The sequence below is a fragment of the Thunnus maccoyii genome, chromosome 3 (genome assembly GCF_910596095.1).
Source record: "Thunnus maccoyii chromosome 3, fThuMac1.1, whole genome shotgun sequence".
Classification (NCBI taxonomy): Eukaryota; Metazoa; Chordata; class Actinopteri; order Scombriformes; family Scombridae; genus Thunnus; species Thunnus maccoyii.
In genome coordinates, this window is record NC_056535.1 from 8,040,237 (window position 1) to 8,058,987 (window position 18,751).

General features: G+C 39.6%; 3 protein-coding genes across 8 annotated transcripts; 1 reads left to right on the forward strand and 2 right to left on the reverse strand.

The window, feature by feature from the left end:
* Positions 1–495: 495 nt before the first annotated feature.
* On the reverse strand, positions 496–7,076 carry cxxc1b (CXXC finger protein 1b). The gene is made up of 14 exons (XM_042406187.1): positions 6,903–7,076; positions 5,479–5,594; positions 5,285–5,385; positions 5,028–5,167; positions 4,308–4,463; positions 3,284–3,430; positions 3,051–3,158; positions 2,769–2,947; positions 1,931–2,138; positions 1,736–1,846; positions 1,574–1,623; positions 1,396–1,492; positions 1,102–1,254; positions 496–911 (listed from the first exon to the last, which is right to left on the reverse strand). The coding sequence occupies exons 1-14, from the start codon at positions 6,903–6,905 to the stop codon at positions 765–767; spliced, it is 1,716 nt and encodes a 571-aa protein (XP_042262121.1). The 5' UTR covers positions 6,906–7,076; the 3' UTR covers positions 496–764.
* On the forward strand, positions 5,648–10,257 carry si:dkey-245f22.3 (uncharacterized protein LOC492819 homolog). Of its 6 annotated transcripts, none has more exons than XM_042406190.1 (6): positions 5,648–6,862; positions 7,710–7,874; positions 8,640–8,810; positions 8,915–9,016; positions 9,110–9,346; positions 9,458–10,257. In XM_042406190.1, the coding sequence occupies exons 3-6, from the start codon at positions 8,669–8,671 to the stop codon at positions 9,742–9,744; spliced, it is 768 nt and encodes a 255-aa protein (XP_042262124.1). In that variant the 5' UTR covers positions 5,648–6,862; positions 7,710–7,874; positions 8,640–8,668; the 3' UTR covers positions 9,745–10,257. The 6 variants fall into 6 exon arrangements, with proteins under 6 accessions (XP_042262124.1, XP_042262127.1, XP_042262126.1 ...); XM_042406193.1 differs by having other exon boundaries at positions 7,834–7,874; XM_042406192.1 differs by lacking the exon at positions 7,710–7,874.
* On the reverse strand, positions 9,779–18,644 carry tfe3b (transcription factor binding to IGHM enhancer 3b). The gene is made up of 9 exons (XM_042406188.1): positions 18,463–18,644; positions 15,554–15,779; positions 15,229–15,453; positions 14,597–14,692; positions 13,588–13,699; positions 13,405–13,461; positions 13,160–13,235; positions 12,830–12,977; positions 9,779–12,115 (listed from the first exon to the last, which is right to left on the reverse strand). Exons 2-9 carry the CDS (start codon positions 15,743–15,745, stop codon positions 11,651–11,653), a joined length of 1,371 nt encoding a protein of 456 aa, XP_042262122.1. The 5' UTR covers positions 15,746–15,779; positions 18,463–18,644; the 3' UTR covers positions 9,779–11,650.
* Between the last annotated feature and the right edge of the window lie 107 nt (positions 18,645–18,751).

The window sequence follows — 18,751 nt, forward strand, 5'->3', positions numbered from 1 at the left end:
CAGTGCGTCACATTATAAGACGCACAGCATGGAAACTACCATGAAAATGAATGTCATATGATATAGTTTCCCTCTCCATGTTTATACTAAATGTCTATTTCGAGGCTCCATCATATGCATGCCCAATTGCATTAAGCAGCTTGTACTATAATCAGCAGGCATATGAACGTTTCTTATTCAAATGATGTATGGTAAATGTTTTACAAAAAAGAAAAAAGAGGTGTTAATAATGCAAAACCTTATTTGTCTTACTTCACAAGACCGGTTGAGGGCATTTTGTGCCATTGCCTGAGTCCTTTAAATATTATCCTATAAAACCTAGGCTAACCTTATTAAGACTTTAGAAAAATAATACTGGAGAATCAAATATGAAACAAACTGTTTTCATGCTATCAATGGCATCTTCATGGTGGAGAAGGATGGACCACTGAAGTTGTAATACTCATAAATCAAAGGCATAAAGTGTAGAAAGGCCAACAGAAATGATGAAATAAATGCAAGTTAAAGGTTTTTATTTAGGGCGTTCATACCAAAAACAGCAGTTTTCAATCAGCAGTAATTCATCTAACCGCAGTCAGGAAAAATATATATCCATTTACCACTTTGAGTGAATTATCATACAAAGATTTAAAATAATTATTTAGTTACAAAATCAGTTCACATCAAAATGGTAGTAACCGATCTACAAGTTAAAACCCTCACACTCATGTCTCTTGTTATGTACAGTGATCTACAGATCTGAGGACAGATGCAGACTAGGTTGACTACCTATCCTTGTTGCTACGGAGATCAGTCGTCAAAGGGTCGTGCTGAATAGTCTGGTGCAACATCAGAGCAAGCAGACCGGCTCTGTTGGTCATAGCAGTCCTGACATTACGCTCCTGTTCAAAGAGCTCGTCCAATTTGTACCACTGTAGGGAAGAAGAAAAACAGGTTAATGAAGAAGAAGAGGTCTACTGAATGTACAACTACATCTGACTGGATGGATGCAAATATCATCAAATGTAGGATTTTCTTTGACATTTCCAAAAGAAAAGCTGCAGAATTCCCAATAAATACCAGAAGTTACGTCTCTTTACACCAAATCCACAATCAACTTACCACCCTGACTCGCTCCAGGTCTACCTCAGCCCTCCTGAGCTTTTCCCAGTTGTAATGTTTGTTGCATTTCCTTTTAGAGACTCTGCAGTACTCTCCTGTCAGCTCAAACACATTCTTCACCAGAGGACATCCACACACCTCATCCACTGGGATCTGGACACCGGAGGAGAAAAAAAAAAAAAAAAAAACATGAAAGATCGCAGACTCCACATAAACACTGCTTTATCCTTCACAGGTTTTCACAGTTTTTAGTGATTGATAGAAATTGTACTGCAAGTTTTATAACTGGCTGACCTTAGGATCTCTGGAATGTTCTGGACACAAAACCTGAAGCCTCTTACAGTAAGTCTTGCTTTGGGGATTGTACACATCACAGAAGAGTCTGGTTGCTCTGTGGAGGGAAAAAAAAAAGAATCAGTAAAGTGACTTCACTGAGAAAAACTCTATACAATTTGAGATATCTTTTTCTTACCCCTCAATTCTTGTAGGGTACATGGAACCAAAGGAGGTCTGACTCTCATACTGTTCAGATATGAAGATTAAGGATAGAAATGTTACAAGTAGGCCATGTGCTTTTGTTTATGTTTACATCTCATGCTTGGAAGAAAAAAAAAACCCTAATGGAAATAATCACCTTTGCGTAACATCTCTCCATATGTCTCAGAGCCACTTTTGGATTGATGGGATGACTACAAGACACACAGAAAATCTGCAGGTCCGTGTCCTCGCTATCACCTTCATTCACCTGATAACATAAGCCAAAGCATTTCATTGACAAGAACAAGGAGTGTAACTGAATGAACAAGCAGGCAGATCGCTGCCGACTCACCTCCTCGTCCTGCTGCACCGCCTGCTGCTTGGCCTTGGCGATGATGCCCTCCAGTTCGTGGAAGCGGCGCTCCATCTCGGTGAGGCGCAGCCGGGCGTTCTGCTGGTCCCGGCGGATGCGCTCCAGCTGCTTCTTGCCGTGCTCCTCGGCGATGCAGGGACTCTGCTGCCACTGCTGGATGCGCTGAGGGAGAATCTCATAGATCCGGCTGCGGATCGACATGGAAACAGATTAACGCATTTCAAAGTAAAAAAAAAAAAAAAAACATAGAACATGAACATAATCAGATTTGCACTTCAACTGTAAATTAGTTTGTGCAGTGGGAAAGTATCAGAAACACTATTCAGACCATGAGACACTACATTAAGGATGACAGAGGCAGAAGCAGGAGAATAAACAGCCATACTTGAACCTGAACCTGAATACATTTTTAAAACCACAATCTGATCAGATTCATCATAAATTCCCAACAAAAGCCAACGTAATAATCCCAATAAATCAGACAACAAATAAACAATCAAAAAACTGCAAAAAACTGGTCTGAGCCATTTTACCAGATATTTCTTTGTGTTCATTTAAACCTTCTAACACTAGGTGGAGCAATAGTACTCATTTGAATAGGAACAAGTGCTAGAGGCAGTAGAAGCAAACAGTATTTGACCATGCCCTTCACTTTACCCTCCTCAGACAACTCCAGTGAGCAGCAAATCAAATGAACTGAATGTATTTAAATTCACTTTAGGCTTTGTTTGTTCTAAGCAGGTTTCTGAAATACTGTATCTGTCCCTGTGGCAGAACTGGTGTTCCTGGCATGAAAGGTGAAAGTGAGAGTTCTTACTTGGCAGCTAACTTCATGCCACATTCCTCAGAGCAGTATTTGGAGTTGGGTCTTGCTGCCTCTACACAGCTTGGCCCCAGACACTGATGCTGCCCTCCGTTATCCCGGATATCCCCCTTCTCGCTGTGTCTGTTTTTGTCCTTGTGCTTCTGCTTCTGCTTGTGGCGCCGCGACTCTTTCTGCACAGATTTTTTTTTTTGGAATAAAAAAGGTAGCAGAACAAATGTTACCACCATTTATTAACACCTGGCAGTACATTTCATGAGGAAACAGAAATCTTACCTTCTTGTCAAACTTCTTTTCTCGTCTCTTGACGTGCTTCACCTTCACCGCTTTCTTACGCATGACGGGACTGAAAGGCGGTTCATCATCATCATCACTACCCCATGCCTGGGTGAAAAGAGAGCAAAGAACTGCTAAACATACATCTACTGACACATGGATGACATCTGTTTGAGTGCATCTACAAATGAGCAGGTTTATGTGAACAAATACGGCGTGAACTGTTGTGCTACCATGTTGTGGTTGAGTCCTGCTGCCTTGTACTGCTGGTAGAGATCTGCCTCACTGTCATAGTCCTCAGAGTACCGTCGGCGCCTGTGGTAGGAGTTCTCCCTCCTTTCCCGCAAAGAGAATTCCTCATCCTTCACACGCAGCATTTTCTGTACAAAACAAGAGGCAACAAGTTGCACATTTCCGGAGTAGCCACAAGGGACTGCACAAGTACATCAGAGATGAGGGAGTGCTAATCACTTCAGGGATTGAAAAAAGATGGATCTTTTAAGTTTCTAATATAAAAACAACTTTATAGTTTTGAAATGGCACCATGCAAGATTTATGAATGTGGCTTTATTACTATTATTAGGGGTCCAATCAGTGAAGCTCGCTGCTACAGCCCTATTGTTCTTGTTCTCATTATACTTCTTTCTTTCTTTTTCTCTACTAAAAGTGTTTGTGCAGCAAAAACCGTAAGACCAAAAAAAACTGGCAGGTGGGTTGTAAACTCTACCCACTACTCAGGCACATAAAATGACACTCATTGTCCTCAAGGTGGCGCTGTACCAATCAAGTTTACATTTTCACAATTATATCAAAAACTGCCTGGCCTAGAGTCAAAATTCTTTCATCATTGTAGCCTCTCAAGTCATCTGCATCTGGTCTTCTGCTCTAAAAATGTCAAATTTTGCGATTTTTCACAAGTGCTTGGAATGATTGCTGCTTGCGGCTATATTTATTTATTCATACATTCATTTATTCATTTATTAATTATTACTACATAAGATCATTTTCAGTAAAGGGTCACTGTATAAGCTTGCGTTTTTCACAATGCAAAAATTCTAACTGTACAGCATAAGTCTGCACACTTGGACCAATTAATAGAAAATAGCATCAGGAATACTCGTCTTGTTCAGGCCCTCTTATTTAGATTTTCAAACATACGACATCTGTAGACGTTGCCCAATCCAGACTTTTTAATACTCTGCTACACTCTGATGTCACAATCTAATTTAAAAACAAGACAAAGATAAAGTCACTTACCCTTGCTCGAACTTCACATTGCCTAAATCTGCACTTCTGTCTTATTTTGTTGGGGCCCCCAAACTTCTTCATGTCTTTGCAGAAGTCACACTGGGCGCAGTCCTCAGTTCTTCTGCAGGGCTCACATTCCCCACACATACGGACAGAACGCTTTACCTGAAAAAATAAAATAATGGACAATAACAGCCATTACATCCCATGAAACCTTGTGTTTGACATCCTGCATGTTCACCTCATGGTTAAAAAATGAGTCAATGTTGCTATGACAGCAAGCTTTTTGTGTTATTTTAGTTTTCAATATAAGATGAGGTTTTCACTTTAAAACGTATGTGCAAAATGATCAAGAGAGACAAACTAAAGCTGTTTTCTCATATGAACTCCAGACAATGTCAAGAGAATCAGGTCCAGACATTGTCCAGAGCTGCCCTTTCACACATGTAGCACACAACAGGAGATTATACGTGTCAGACATGTTCTCACCATCATCAACACGCCCAATCGCTTGCTGTGAATTCTCCGGAGAATATTCACACATAAGCTCAATCGGACATTACAAAGACTTTGTACCATGGAGCTGGCAGGGTAAAGTCCATTTAATGTCCGGTCTGACTGATTCAGACATTTGCGTTCTCACATACAGCTCCTCCAGGTAACGTCAGGATAACTTTAGGGTTGCAGTGCATGTGTGAAAGGGGCTTAAGATATTTATATGCAACTTACTTTTGATCCACGCCGCCTTTCACTCTTATAGTCCGGAGTACTTGGGGTGCTGTACTGTTTTTCACCTCTGTCAGAGTCAGCCTCCTTCTCCCGGTTTTTCTTTTCTTTTCTATACTTTATTTCCAACAAGGGGTTTTTATCTGGTGACAAGAAGAATAAAACAATTATGTCCTGGTTTATTTGACTGGTTTCATGATATATGTAATGCTAAGCATGGCACTCTTAAATGCTGTGATAAGAGAATAATTCATCATCACCTCTACATCTCATGCAGTACCATTCCCGGATTGCCTTCGCCATCTTCTCAGTGATGTTAATACAGTGCCCGTGGAACCACTCATTGCAGTTATCACAGCCACTATCAGTGGGAGAAACATATTGTATGAGCATGGTTGCATCCCTACCCAGTAACTGACTGACTGAAACAGCACCGCTGATTGTGTGACCTTACATCATGAAGCAGTTGATGTCTGGTTTCCGGCAGATACAGTAAAGAGGAGCGTTCTCCCCCTCCATACTACTGGTTTCAGGCCCTGGTATAGGGTCAATGTCTGACATTTCACTGTCCTGAAAAACACAGTAAAACATGCATCACAAACTACATCACTACATATGGCATTACACCAAGCACCAATAATAACTGACTGCCGAGCTGCAGGACATTTTTCTCAATTCCAAAGGTGAGCAAAAGGCTTCAGGTGTGCTTTTAATGTTTTTGCTTCTGAAGTAACAGAGCAGAGTAGCTCTGGCTCATTAATTTCTCCTACGTTGGTCATTATTTTGCATTTTCCCACCATACAGGCCCATTAGTGTTTAATGACTATTCTTCTCTCTGTGTTAAAGACATCCTTACAGTCAAGAAGAAATAGCCGTCTCATGTTATTCATCTATAAAGCTCTACTGTTGAAGCTTCCAAACTACTTCACATCTCTTCTCTCATTTGAATCAAGTAATTACACCTTGTAATTGCACCTTTGTAAATAGGATGAACTACAAACTGCCCTCAAACTTGAGTCTTTCACTCCTCTTGGAGATTTTAAAGCTTTATTATCTTAAGTTATTAGGATTCTTGAAACTGTTTTTATCAAATCCTTGTTTATAGTGTAGTTGTGTTGATGCTGTTTGCTCACTGTGTCTTTGTCTCATGAATGTTTCTTGTTCTCATGTCTCTCTTGGAAAAGAGATCTTAATCTCAATGACACAGCCTGATTGAATGAAGATTAAATAAAATAAAATAAAGTAATTATGCTGTAGCACTCTCCCAAACTAATATATTATAAAAGAGGACATTCGTCTCACTGTCATTATATCCAATGTCTCTCTCTCTCTCTTCATACCTGCTCCTTCATTTCTTGGAGAATATGTTGATCATTCTGCAGTATAAAGTAGGCGTGTAGTACGTTTGTGATGCTATCACGCTGATTTAATAACTAGCGACGTTAGTTAAGGTCGTTACTTCTAGCTTGAAATTTCAATGAAAGTGCTTTGATATGTAGACAATGAAATGTAGATATTATTGAAAAAATATGAAGAGTTGGTAAGCCAACTTAAGTTAGCAGTTCAAGGCAAACAGCTAACCCAGCTACTTTGTTTACACACAAAACTGTGTCATGACTAACGTTTCCCAGCTAGCCATCTTTTCTGTGTTACATAACTTACTCACACAATTGTCAAATCAAATTTACACTTATATCATTCAGTATTTACAGGACTTCTGTTTAAACGACATGCGTTGGATCACAACAGTTTAGAGGAAGACATGCTCCTGTCGGGTATAACTTAGGCCGTGTTTTCACCGACCGACTTCAAGTAGCTTAACGCTATTAAGCCAAATCGTAAGTTTGACAAAAAAATTCAAGTTTTTTTTATACTTGCCATTATGTGAGATCTGTACAGCCTGTGGTTGTTCTGCAAATATAGTTGAAAGGCAACAAACGTCACATTGGACAACGAACCTATTAGCCAGCTAAGCTAAGTAAACGGATTCGTCTCCGCGGACATAACATCGCTTAAAAGCGGCCGGACTCGTTACTACTCGGAAAATAGTCATTGGTCGGTTTTCTTCTTCTCTGGTGGAAAATTAACATCCAATGTTGCAACATCGCCACCCGTTGGATTTGTTACGAATGGCGCGGGTTTTTTTTTAGCACACGGTTCAACATACTGTAAATCAGAGTGACATATTATAACCTTGGCCTGAAATGATGAACTTATTCTCACAGTCTCATGTAGAGCAATATGTAAACTTCAACTACAATAAACATAATAATATTGTTTAATTAAAAGCTATGTTAATATTTGCTAAGATATTCAGTTTACTATCATGTGTACACGTTACAGAAAAGCCTCAAATCCTCACATTTGAGAAGCTACAACCAGCAAATGTCATTTTTGCTTAACAAATGACTAAAACAGTTATTCGATTATCAAAAATAGTTACAAATTAATTTTCTATCGATTGAATAATTGATTAATCGACTGTTTGTGGCAGCTTTACTCACATTTAAAGTCAGTAGATGTACACAAACACCTGTCTATCTTAATAAGCAATATTAATACAACCATTCTTGTTCTTGCGTTTAATGGACATGCACTCTGACTCATTCTCACACACACACAACCACACAAACACACACACACACACACACACAAACACACACACACACTCATACTCAAACCCAGAGGAAATCATGCAGAGACAGGAGAGAGATCCTTTGTGATGCAGCTACAGCACCACTGCTGACAGCTGACAGGTCATTGTGAGGAATGTACTTAAAGAGGATGCGTCTGGTTTGTTTGATTGAAGCTTCACACTTGATCGTCTACTTCTAGAATATTTCATGAAAAGTAAGTAAAATTTGTTTCTTACAATACTCTAAACCTACAGAGAGCAATAAGAAGAGATAAACAGCAGGATTTCTGCATATTACAGTAATGAATCTCATAAAATGTCTCCTAAATGCATGCTGTTGCTGTTGATTACAATGAATAATTATGATTTATTTTCAACACCGTTATCCACTTTGACTGATTACTGATTACCTATAATTACCTACATACAAATACTTTTGAAATTTGCCAAAATATTTCAAATAGGTGAAATCAATGTGTTTTCACCTGCATATGTGAATAAAAACTCTCAACCTTTCACATAAGGTAAAGTACTTGAGGTACTACATGAAATATTAACAAATAGTGAAATCCAGATCACTTACATTCCCATATAGCTGTCAGGATATCCCTGTGCCACCTTTCATCTATATCATAAACATTTCAAAAATGGATTTTAATAATACATTAACTTTGCTGTAGATGTAATTTTCCAAGATGACTCATCACTAACAGCTCAGCTACAGCGAAACCTCAGCTACAGATCTGACTCTGGGTTTGTGGTATCTACACAGAATTATGAAGTTTAATGTTATATTTTTATACTACAATACTTGTAAGTGGATTATTCCAGTTTAACAAAAGTAGCAAGTTTACAGCAAACACATTCTCTTCTGATGAATTTATTTCTTATAATTTGCACTCAGATTGATAGGACTCCTCCTTCGTTTTGGCCTCCTTTGCAGCCCTAGTTGATTGTCTTTCTTTTTTTTTTTCCCCAAGAGACTGAATGACATATTTAAGTGGATGCCATGATGGATGCCAAATTCAATTCCACAGTTAAGAATGAAAAGATGGATGATGAACACGGCAACCAATCAAAGCTCCAGGACTCACTGATCACTGCTTCAGAGTCATCCATTGTGCCTGACAACACCACTGCTGATCAAACAGGTATATCCACATTTTAACTGTAAGTGATGGATTGGAAACTTTGACTTTGTTATATAATAAAATCATTGTGATTTATATAGACCACCTTGTTTGTTGTCTCACAGGATCTCTGGCTGAAGTCTCTAGTTTAGAGCAGATCTCCACTGAGGACACTGAATTATCTTCACATGACTTTCCTGAGAACACATTCCCAAATAAAACAATAGGTACTTTAGCCTATTAACTCGACTTTAATGGCTATTTCCTTGCAAAACATTTTTCATGAGGATGTTATTTGTTTATTTGTGTGTCCGATGCAGGGGTCCCCACTGAATCCAATTTGCATAATAAGCCAAAGGGCAAAGAGACCCGAGCAGTATCCATCTGTGGCCCATGTTCTGTGAAGAAAGACCAGCCACAGCCTCTATGTGCCCTGCTGCCACCTTCCATGGAGGCTTGCACCGTCTATGAAGTGAGTCAGTCATTCACATCTATCAGCAGGAGTCAAGAGAGGCTCAAAACCACTACGGTCCGCAGTGAGCCAACACATGGAGACGGTAAGGACACCACATTGTGTTGCTAATAACACTGTTGCTTATCTCTTGAAGCTTTTTCCTTCAACTGAAGCTTTCTTCTCTTTTCTTGCTCACTACCTTCCCCTCCATGAGACCTCTGTGCTTCAATCCTTTTGGCCTGCCTGTTCTGCCACCCACTGGACTGTTTATTGGCTACGGTGAGAGGCTGTAATGCATGTGTTTGGTCTCTGTGCTCATCACTGTGCGGCTGCGAGTCCAACGCCCTGCAGCCTCTCCTGGACGTCACCCACCACTGTGACTTCTGCAGGTGTCTGGGTGTCCGCTGCTGCCTGTGTGACTGTCCCATCTGTGATATCTGCCTCCAGGCTACAGAGTGCCTGGACCTGGCAATGGAAATCTCTCAAATGCTGTACCACTAACATCTGGCTGCAAGCAAATAATCACATTCAAACATGAACCTGTGGGAATCATTTATTTATTACAATCTTCTGAAAGCCAACTTGTAAGGACAAGACACAAATGTTACCTGTAGCACGTAGAGGATTAACAGTCCATGTTAGCACTCAAATATATGTAGGGGTAAGACATGGTTAATATCGTGGAGAGCAGTTGAGTATGAGCAGAAAAAGCTGACCACTGGTAATTAATCTTATGGGACTAAGAACAACACAATTTGCAGCACTGAGCTATGGAGTGGAGCTGCTTTTAGCTCAAAAACAGGAGAGACACCTTAAATCAGCGACTTTTCCCTCACTGAAAGGTAAACACTAATCAGTGTCACTCAAGACTGTGAACTAAAAAAAAAATTTTAAAAAAAAAGATGTTTTTTGGCTGCATCAATTGATTTGTTTTTGTGTTACCACGGCTCAAATATAGTTTAAAATTCAAGCATATCACTAACTTTGAAAAGACATGTTGAAGGAAACCAAAAAGCAATTCTCAAATACAGTACGTCAGTGTAAAAAAAAAAAACAACACACAAATATGCAGGTACTTTTTCAAACACACATTCATTAACTGTACATAAGGTTGCATCAAGCATCTGACAAATTAAATGCCTTTCTAAAGTTTGTGGCTATTTCATAGAATAATAAATGTGTTGCAGATTTCACACTGCAAACAGTTATACCTTATTATTACAAACATGAGGATAGTGGTTGCTGTAAAAGAAGGTCAAAGCCTTCTGAATTCATTCTACAATGAGCAATAATGTATTGTTAGTTCTAATCAATTTTGATCGTCAGGAAAAACAAAAAAGCCACAATCTTGGTGGAACATGCTAACCGTAAAATCACTCAGTGATCACCAAGGTTAATGAAGACAATCACTGACAACACGTATATTAGTCAGGAAAAACTACTTATCAAAGGATTATTCAGGTATCAAAAAAATATGTGATGAACTACAGTACTATTGTAAAAGGATAAAATTGTTCTGCATTTCTCATAGTGACTCAGTGAATATATTCAAAAAATAAAATGTTGATTTGTAATTTGTAGCTACTCTGGAAGAAGTCCTGCTTTGGCTACCTAGCTGCAGCAGCAAGTGATTTTCCACTGCTCTTAAGGTTTATTACAAATACATGCATCCTGGGCGTTAGCTGTCGACTGTGTGTAATGGTAATAAAACAAGACAAAAGCTTTCATAAAATGCATAGACTGCCATAAAATAAGGTGCAATAAAATTGCTCAAAATAAAATATTCTTATATACAATATGAAGTAAATATTTCAACAATGTGCCAATTCACTTTACAAAGATCCCTTCTGTAGCTGCTGGTGAAACAACCCAACAAGAATGAGCATGCGACTGCTATTAACAAACCCTGATTCCAGTCAGTTGAAAAAAACAAAACAAATATCTTGGCATCTCTCAACCAGTTTGTTATGCCAATGTCATGAAAAAGAAACCTCACAGCTTTCTTTCTTATAAATGAGCACATAATAAATTCAAGCAAACTTTATATCCCTCTTAAATCTCTGAAGAAAATCTTAAAAACTATTTAATGTAATAATTTCTTAATGTCCCTATTATACAATATTCCATTTTAATAAGATTGCATTTATAAACCCAGACATAATCATTTGACCAGCTCCAAACAGGAACAATAACAATTAGGTCTGTATGGCAAAGAAAATCAAGAACTTTCTCCTGATGCAAAGTTGATGTTAGTTTTTTGATCTTAATGTTAGCTATTTTTGCTTTACGAAGTTCAGTTCTACAGTGCTATCAATAGACTCACGTTATTTGAAGATAGACTGCACTTCCTGACATTCTCATCCCTACAGACAGTCTCTCTGGCTGCGTGACCTCCACGCAGAGCTTATCACAAGTCCTCGTCCATTTCAAGGCTGCTCCTGCGACTGCTGGTTTTAGAGGCACCTGGTGACAAAGGAGAAAACAGGGGCTCCTCCACCCTCTCTGGAGACAAGGTGCAACCCTCGTCCATGAGAATGTCTCCCAAACCCACGTCAGGATAGAGTGCTGAGGCGGAGGGGTCGTCTAGCTCGGCAAAGCTCAGGCTGCCCATGTCCAGAGGGCTGCTGATGGTGATTCCTGCTGGAGAGTCCGAGGAGGGCGGTGACAGGAAAGAGGCTGGCAGAGGAGGTCCAACGGCTGTAGCACCCATGCTGAGGAGGTTAAAGGAGGAGGCTGCTCCTGCACTGGGAGGCAGGGACTGGCCGCTCTGTGGGACTGGCTGCTGCTGGAGCAGGGAGGTATCGGAGCTCAGACTAGATGAGATGCTGTTGGCAGTGGAGAGGCCGTGGAGCCGTGCCTGCATTTCCAGCTCCTGAAAAGAACACACATGCATTCAAATGTCATGTCCTGGAACGACTGAAAAATGTCATTATTTTCCTGAACCCAGCCATCTCTTTGTGCATTTTGCCAGTGAAAAGTAATGTCTCTACAATAAACATAACTTTAAAAAGTAAATTTTAGCTTTATCAACTACATGACATTGCATTTGATTAAAGCTTGAGAGTGTGGGATAACCAAGTGCAGATTTCTGGGACTAAAATTCTGGGACTAAAAATGTCCTAAAAAGATTTAAAAACAAGAACTGATCAATTTTAGGTTCAAAATAAAAACAAACTCATGAAGGCAGACTTAAATGTAAGCTCATACTTCAGCAATTTCCCACTTAATTAACAAGATAAATCTTTACAGATTGTTTAAAGGATGCAGATTAATAATTGTACACCATTAGTTCTCTTTCTCAACTCTGCAGTAATGTGAATCATCTGTGGCACGCTTACGCATCCTGATATTGCTCAACAGCACCACTAGTGGTTATAAACTCCACAGTGCACCTTCAATGTCTACACACAGTGAATTTAACAATCATAACCAGTCATTTATTGTAACATGAAAAAGTTGAATTATCACAGTGTCACCACTGAGTTTATTAAAGATACAATGTTTCCGTCATTGACTGTTAAAATGCGTCAGTTTTAGAATAATTGTACTGTGCATGTCTCCTTCTACCTAAACAACAAATACTGACCTGGATGCGTAACATTAAACTGTGGTTTGCTTGCTCCAGCTTTTTCTGACGCATCTCGACATCCTTGGCTCTCTGTTGCTCCTTCTGTAACTTCCTGATGTAGTCTACAGAGGCTTTCAGAATAGTGCCTTTATTCCAGCGCATCTCACTGTCATAACATCAGTAAATATTGCAGAGGCGGTGAGGAAAGGAAACACAACAGAAACAAGATTAGGTTTTTTCTTTACTACACAACGGTTGCAGGCATTCAATTCAAGTATTGTAGTTTCATTTTTATTAAGTTATTCAGATATGCAAAATAACTATCCTGAAAAACCAGGCCACACTTACGGATCACTTGACTTGGGTATCAGGGTACCAAGTTCCTTTATACGGTCATTAATGTTGAATCTCCGCCTCCTCTCAACTGTAGTAAAGCAAGAATGACAGGATATAAGGATATGAGCAGACAAAAAGAGAGGCCAAAGTACATAACCTTGTAGTTAGGAAGCTGCTTGTCACACTGTAGTCCTGGTTTTACTGCATTACCATTCAACACAAGTGCTTGAAATAATGTAAAATAAAGCTTGACTTACTGAGGTTATGGTTGTCTTTCTTCTGCCTTTCTTTCATTAGTGCTTTGGCGTCTGCATCTGAAAGATATAGATTCTTATTGTGTTTCATATTATGATTCCAAAAATGTTATCCAACTCTAAAATAAGTTCTCCTGAACATAGAAAAAAAAACAATCAAAGTAAGTAGCATGTATTTTACGGTACCAGTAATTTCCCTTTTAATTTTTGGAAGATCAGCAGGGCAGGAGTTGCTGACAGTGAGAGTAGGTGCTGCCATTCCAGGGCTATGGTATACATCCAACAGATTTCCTGGGAGCTACAAGACACAGAATGTGTTACATACATGTGATAAATGCTCACTGATTTACATGAACCTCGAAGCAGATATGTGAAAAGGATGTGTTCCCCATTCTTTCTTAAAAGCAGAGAACAACCAGTTCCCCGAGTTCAAAATAGAATCAGAGCTGGTTGCTGCGGGATCACTTAAAGGCTACTAGATGTCATACAGTGGAACACGACAGCTGACAACATTGTTTTCAATTACACTTTGAAAACAATGATTCCGAGAATCCATAAACCAGCCTTCAACACAAACCTAGTCCTATGATTGACATTCCTATTTTTGCATGAAAAGTTAATTTATTTTAGGATAAAGCACATCTATGTTTTCTCAAACTCCAACCATTGATATTACATTGTGACATGTTAAAGCTGAACATTACATGGAACTATTTAAAAATCACAAAATGCTTTTACCTCACTGTTCTTTTTCTTTTCCTCCAGCAGCATCACCATAATCCTCATTTTTTGTTCTGTGGCAGAAGTTTGGCAAACGCTTTCTATCTAGCAAATTACTTGTTAAGCTGCTAGCTTTACAGTATACCTTTTATGAGCACAACTCACTTTGTCTCGCTTCTCCCCATCTTGTATCCTCTGTTAACTTACCCCGCCCAAGCCACACTTTTGTGACGAATAGTAAGTGAGTGCCAAAAGTATATATTTACTCCTACGACAACACTGAATTCCTGCTTCATTCCACACATAAAAGAGACAGTCCATTCACAGAAAAGACTTCATGTGTAAAAAGTTTGTTCGATGGAGCTGCCTGAAATCCACTGTTACGCTGTCAGTGTGGAGTTAAAGAAGAACCTGTAAATTCTAGAGGAAGCTTTAAAAAGGAAGTGTCCATGGTTAAATGCATTGTTCTTCTTACCGTGCTAGGCAACTGAAGACCTGAGTCAATCAACGTAATGATGTCGTCATTAAAACTGGATTCAAGACTAATGATGTCGTCGATCACATCGTCAATCTAGATAAAGTAGATGAGAGAAAACACCGGTGGTACAAAGTAAGTAAAAAGCCCTACGTGTTAAAAGTGTGAGAGTAATCAACACGTACTATACTGTATGTATATAGCTTTGTTGCCTAAAAGAGTTTGAAATAAAATCCTCTGTAAAGACTGAACGCCAGCATTCAACATCTAAACCAATGTAACACTTCTAAAGAGGCCTAATTTCAAAGACAGAGACGTGTGCAAGAGAACTGCTGGCATCGTTAAACTGTGGGTGCAGTATTTAACATCATATTGTGACATCAGGCCAACAAGGGTACGATGACAAAAGGCATGCATCATCACAGTGGGACCTTCGGGTACATCATTGCAGAACAAACAAAAAGTAATTAACTAAGAAGTGAGCAGAGGGTAAGACATTTAACTTCTCCAAAAATGTACTGTAAGTCTGCAGAAAGGCAAAGTTTACAAAGTTGTGTAATCTGCTGAGCCAGCAAATCAAACCCGTACACACAAGAATTTAAACCACGTTTAAAATGAGGAATTTCTCGTACTTCCTCCTTGTTGGATCCGATGTTAAGCAGGGCCATGGGACTGTTAGGTGCACTGCTGGCAGTAGGAGCAACTTCAGGGGCAGAACTGCATTGTGGCACAGGAGACACACCCATGGTCTGAGAAACCGCCTTGTTGCCTAGAGTGGTGGAGAGGTACTGCTTCACCTGCTGCCTCTGTGCCTGCTGGATGTGGTACTTGGTGGGGTTCTCCAAGTGGGTCTGCACCTGATCATTTAAACAGTTGTTAAGGGCTTGTGTTCTGACATAAACCCACTGCATTGAATAACAAACACAAGCGATGACCATAGACAAAGGATGCTCTTACCTTCAGCACCTCCACAGGCACCTGTGCTGGAGGTGGACGGGCAGCATTTGGGGGCAGTGTGACAGAGATGGCTGGAGTGGAGTCGGAAGCCCGGAGCTGAGAGGCAGAGGCCTGCTGCTGGGCCTCACGTCTCTCCTGCTCCTGGGCTTGTTCTCGCATCAGCTGCTGCCGCAGCAACACACGTGACGACATGGCTGAGGAGAAAGATCAAGATCTAGGGATGGAGCTGGAAAACCAACACAGAAAAAAGGAGCGTTATAGATGGGTAATACCAGTATTTTAAAGTCTGTAGTTATTAGAGTCTATCATGCAAACTATAATACATGGTATTAGAAATTCTTACACTACCCTATCCTTAAAATCAGTCACTACAGTATTCTAGTGATTTACAGGCAAATCCAGATGTTACTTCCATCAGCAGATTTTCAATGGAAATTTTTCACTGGGTTAAACATATTTCAGAAAATAAGACCTGCAGTAATCAAATCTCCACAAAGCCACACACTTTTTACTATTTTTGAACAACACATGCAGTAACTAAACTAAAAACAAATCATATACTGGGACCTGGATCAGGATTAATGTCCTGAAAAATGATCAGTGGATGGAGAAATCTAAAACTATGCAGCCTCACCATTCACAGCTGACATATTGATGGATATTAATGGGTGTAATTTATGTCATAATGAGGTATGAAACTTCTTCAGTGAACAACAGGCTCTTATTTTCACCGTAAATTGACTGGCTCACTTCAGGCTTTAGAATTACAATCTATAACGCTATGCGGTTATCTGACTGCGAGACCTCTGAGAGCCTGATACAATAACATGTCACAGATCAACTGCTCAACATCAGCTCAGCATTTTAAAATAGTCTTCCTAAAGCACCTCTTCCTTTATTTAACTTACCGCTACCTAGCTACTGTCCTCTTGTGGGTGTTATCGCCAACAGGGATGGTTCAACCTGTTGCCCTGAACGCTGCTAACAAATATGAAGCTGACTCTACAAAGCAGCTGGTTTCATGTAGAAACACTAACAAAACCAGCTGCCCACAACATGCTGCTTACCCTCTTTTAACTGAAACAGCAACACATCTGATCATTCAAAGTCAAAGTATTCCCATTTCTCACAGATTACTGGTCAGATTTTCCTGCCTTAAAAGAACACGCAGCAGAACTGAACACAGGTGGATGTCCAGTAAAGTGCAAGTTCATTATTTAGTGCGTAAAGCTTTGTTAATATTGTGTAACCGTAAAGCTAGATAGGCAAGAGACCAGTAATTCACCATTTTTGCCAACCATCACAATCACAGAATTTTGTTCAATGCCACCAATCAACTTCATCAGCTGCTGATTGTCAAGAAATCTTACTTTCTTACCTTCTGTGTCAGTAAGATTGATCACATCGGGGCCAACATCAATTCTCCCATTTCTACAGTGAACTTCTCTTTTCTCGGTCTAAATTTGTTGAACTGCCTTCAACTGATATCACTGCACGATCTAATGGATACCGTGTCACCCATTATCTCATCTAGCCCCCTTGACAATATCCCAACAAAACCGATGATAGTGGCCGTTGGTCCTAGCATTCTCCCTTGTAATAAAAGCTCTCTTTCTTCTGGATGTGTGTAACACCATTTAAGCCATTTAAGATGGCTTGTGTTAAACCACTTCTGATGGCACAAAGGCTAGATTCCAATGATCAAAAAAAAAAAAAACACTTAACACTTCCAACCAAGTACTAAACTGTCCATCACCTGAAAAATTATTTTAAAAAGTAGTAGAAAAACTTTCAGAGGTAATCAATAACACTCATATTTTTGAGTTCCGATCTACTTGCTTCTTTGGGTTTGGAAAATACTTTTTTATTCTATTACAGACTTCCATAATTGTGCATCCTCTTATTTTCTGTTATTATGAAACGTTTCCTCTGGGAAATTGTGTGGGCTCATATAGACCTCTTCAGGATCTAACCATGTGCTGTTATATTATGCACAGCAGTTAATCTGCCAATTATGTTTCTCTTTTAAACAACTGATCTTTTGGTTTACAAAATGTCAGAATGAAGTGAAAGGTACTAATCATAATTTTCTAAATCCTAAAACGACAGCAAATGTCTTGTTTTATTCAACAACCGTTCAAAACCTTAAGTTTCAGTTTACTATCACATAAGACAACGCAACAAATCCTCAGTTTAGAGACTGAAACTAGAGAATCTTTGGCAATACCAATATCTTTGGCATTTGGCAATACCTGAAATCATCCTCAACTGTGCATGAACGTGGGTCACTACCATGTTTTTTAGACTTTTTAGTGCAGACTTAAGCACACGGTGACTACTATTATTCTAGTGTGTACATTACTGCAGATGCATACCTGGTTGTCAGTGCTGCCTCTTCCAGTGGGTCAGTTGTGTAAGAGTAAAGTGACAGTTCTATTATGTCATAAAAAAGGCTGATTTACGTCATGTCAAGTTAATTTCTGGGGTTGTTTTAGGAGCCGTTTAGACAAGTATCTCAGCTGGTTAGCTATCTTACTCATGTCTGTTTTCGTAATCTCTATTTTGGACGCGCTGTAATGTCGCGTCATGAGTTAGCGGAGCTCACTTGACAGCTGAGTGTTGCTAACGGGCCCGCATCATCCCGCTAAGTGTACACAACATGTTAAAGCGAATATTTAACCTGTAAACGCTTTACATGTTGACTACCAGTAGCCAACTAGAGGAAGGTTGGTTATTTTTGTAGAAAGCAGCAGTGTTTCAGAGGTGCCGAACGCCACAGCCACGGTAAAGTAAAAATAGGAAGTTGTAGCTTAGCTAACGTTAGCTGACCAGTTAGCAACCTTTAATTTCCCAACAAGCTAATGCTACCTGGCTACATTAACTCATAAGAAGTACAAATAAAAACGTACCGTGGCTATAGTTTGTTTAACGTAATCACATCCACAAATCCCTGAAATCCTCCGTTTTCTTTGCCATTTTAAGTCGGTGAGTACACGCTCTTCAACAGTCGCTAGCCGCGGCTAACTGTGTTTACCTCGGGCCAACGGGCTGACGTCATCCTGGTCACCCGGAACTTGTTGACAGCTGCGAGGTTCAATTACGGTCTACAAGGCTTTACACATTTTCATTCACAGAAAGTCAGAAAAAACATCACCGGATACGATGATGGGACTCTCTTTGGGGGCTGATTCGTTATAG

Coding starts and splice junctions, on each gene's coding strand:
- si:dkey-245f22.3 (XM_042406190.1), top strand. CDS start 8,669: ATGATGGATGCCAAATTCAATTCCACAGTTAAGAATGAAAAGATGGAT. Junction 8,811..8,914: donor CACCACTGCTGATCAAACAG/GTATATCCACAT, acceptor GTTGTCTCACAG/GATCTCTGGCTGAAGTCTCT. Junction 9,347..9,457: donor TGAGCCAACACATGGAGACG/GTAAGGACACCA, acceptor CCCCTCCATGAG/ACCTCTGTGCTTCAATCCTT.
- cxxc1b (XM_042406187.1), bottom strand. Junction 1,624..1,735: donor TGGAGAGATGTTACGCAAAG/GTGATTATTTCC, acceptor ATATCTGAACAG/TATGAGAGTCAGACCTCCTT. Junction 1,255..1,395: donor AACATTCCAGAGATCCTAAG/GTCAGCCAGTTA, acceptor TCCGGTGTCCAG/ATCCCAGTGGATGAGGTGTG.
- tfe3b (XM_042406188.1), bottom strand. CDS start 15,745: ATGTCGTCACGTGTGTTGCTGCGGCAGCAGCTGATGCGAGAACAAGCC. Junction 14,693..15,228: donor TCGGATCCAACAAGGAGGAA/GTACGAGAAATT, acceptor TACTTTATCTAG/ATTGACGATGTGATCGACGA. Junction 13,700..14,596: donor GTCTTCAGTTGCCTAGCACG/GTAAGAAGAACA, acceptor TGTGTCTTGTAG/CTCCCAGGAAATCTGTTGGA.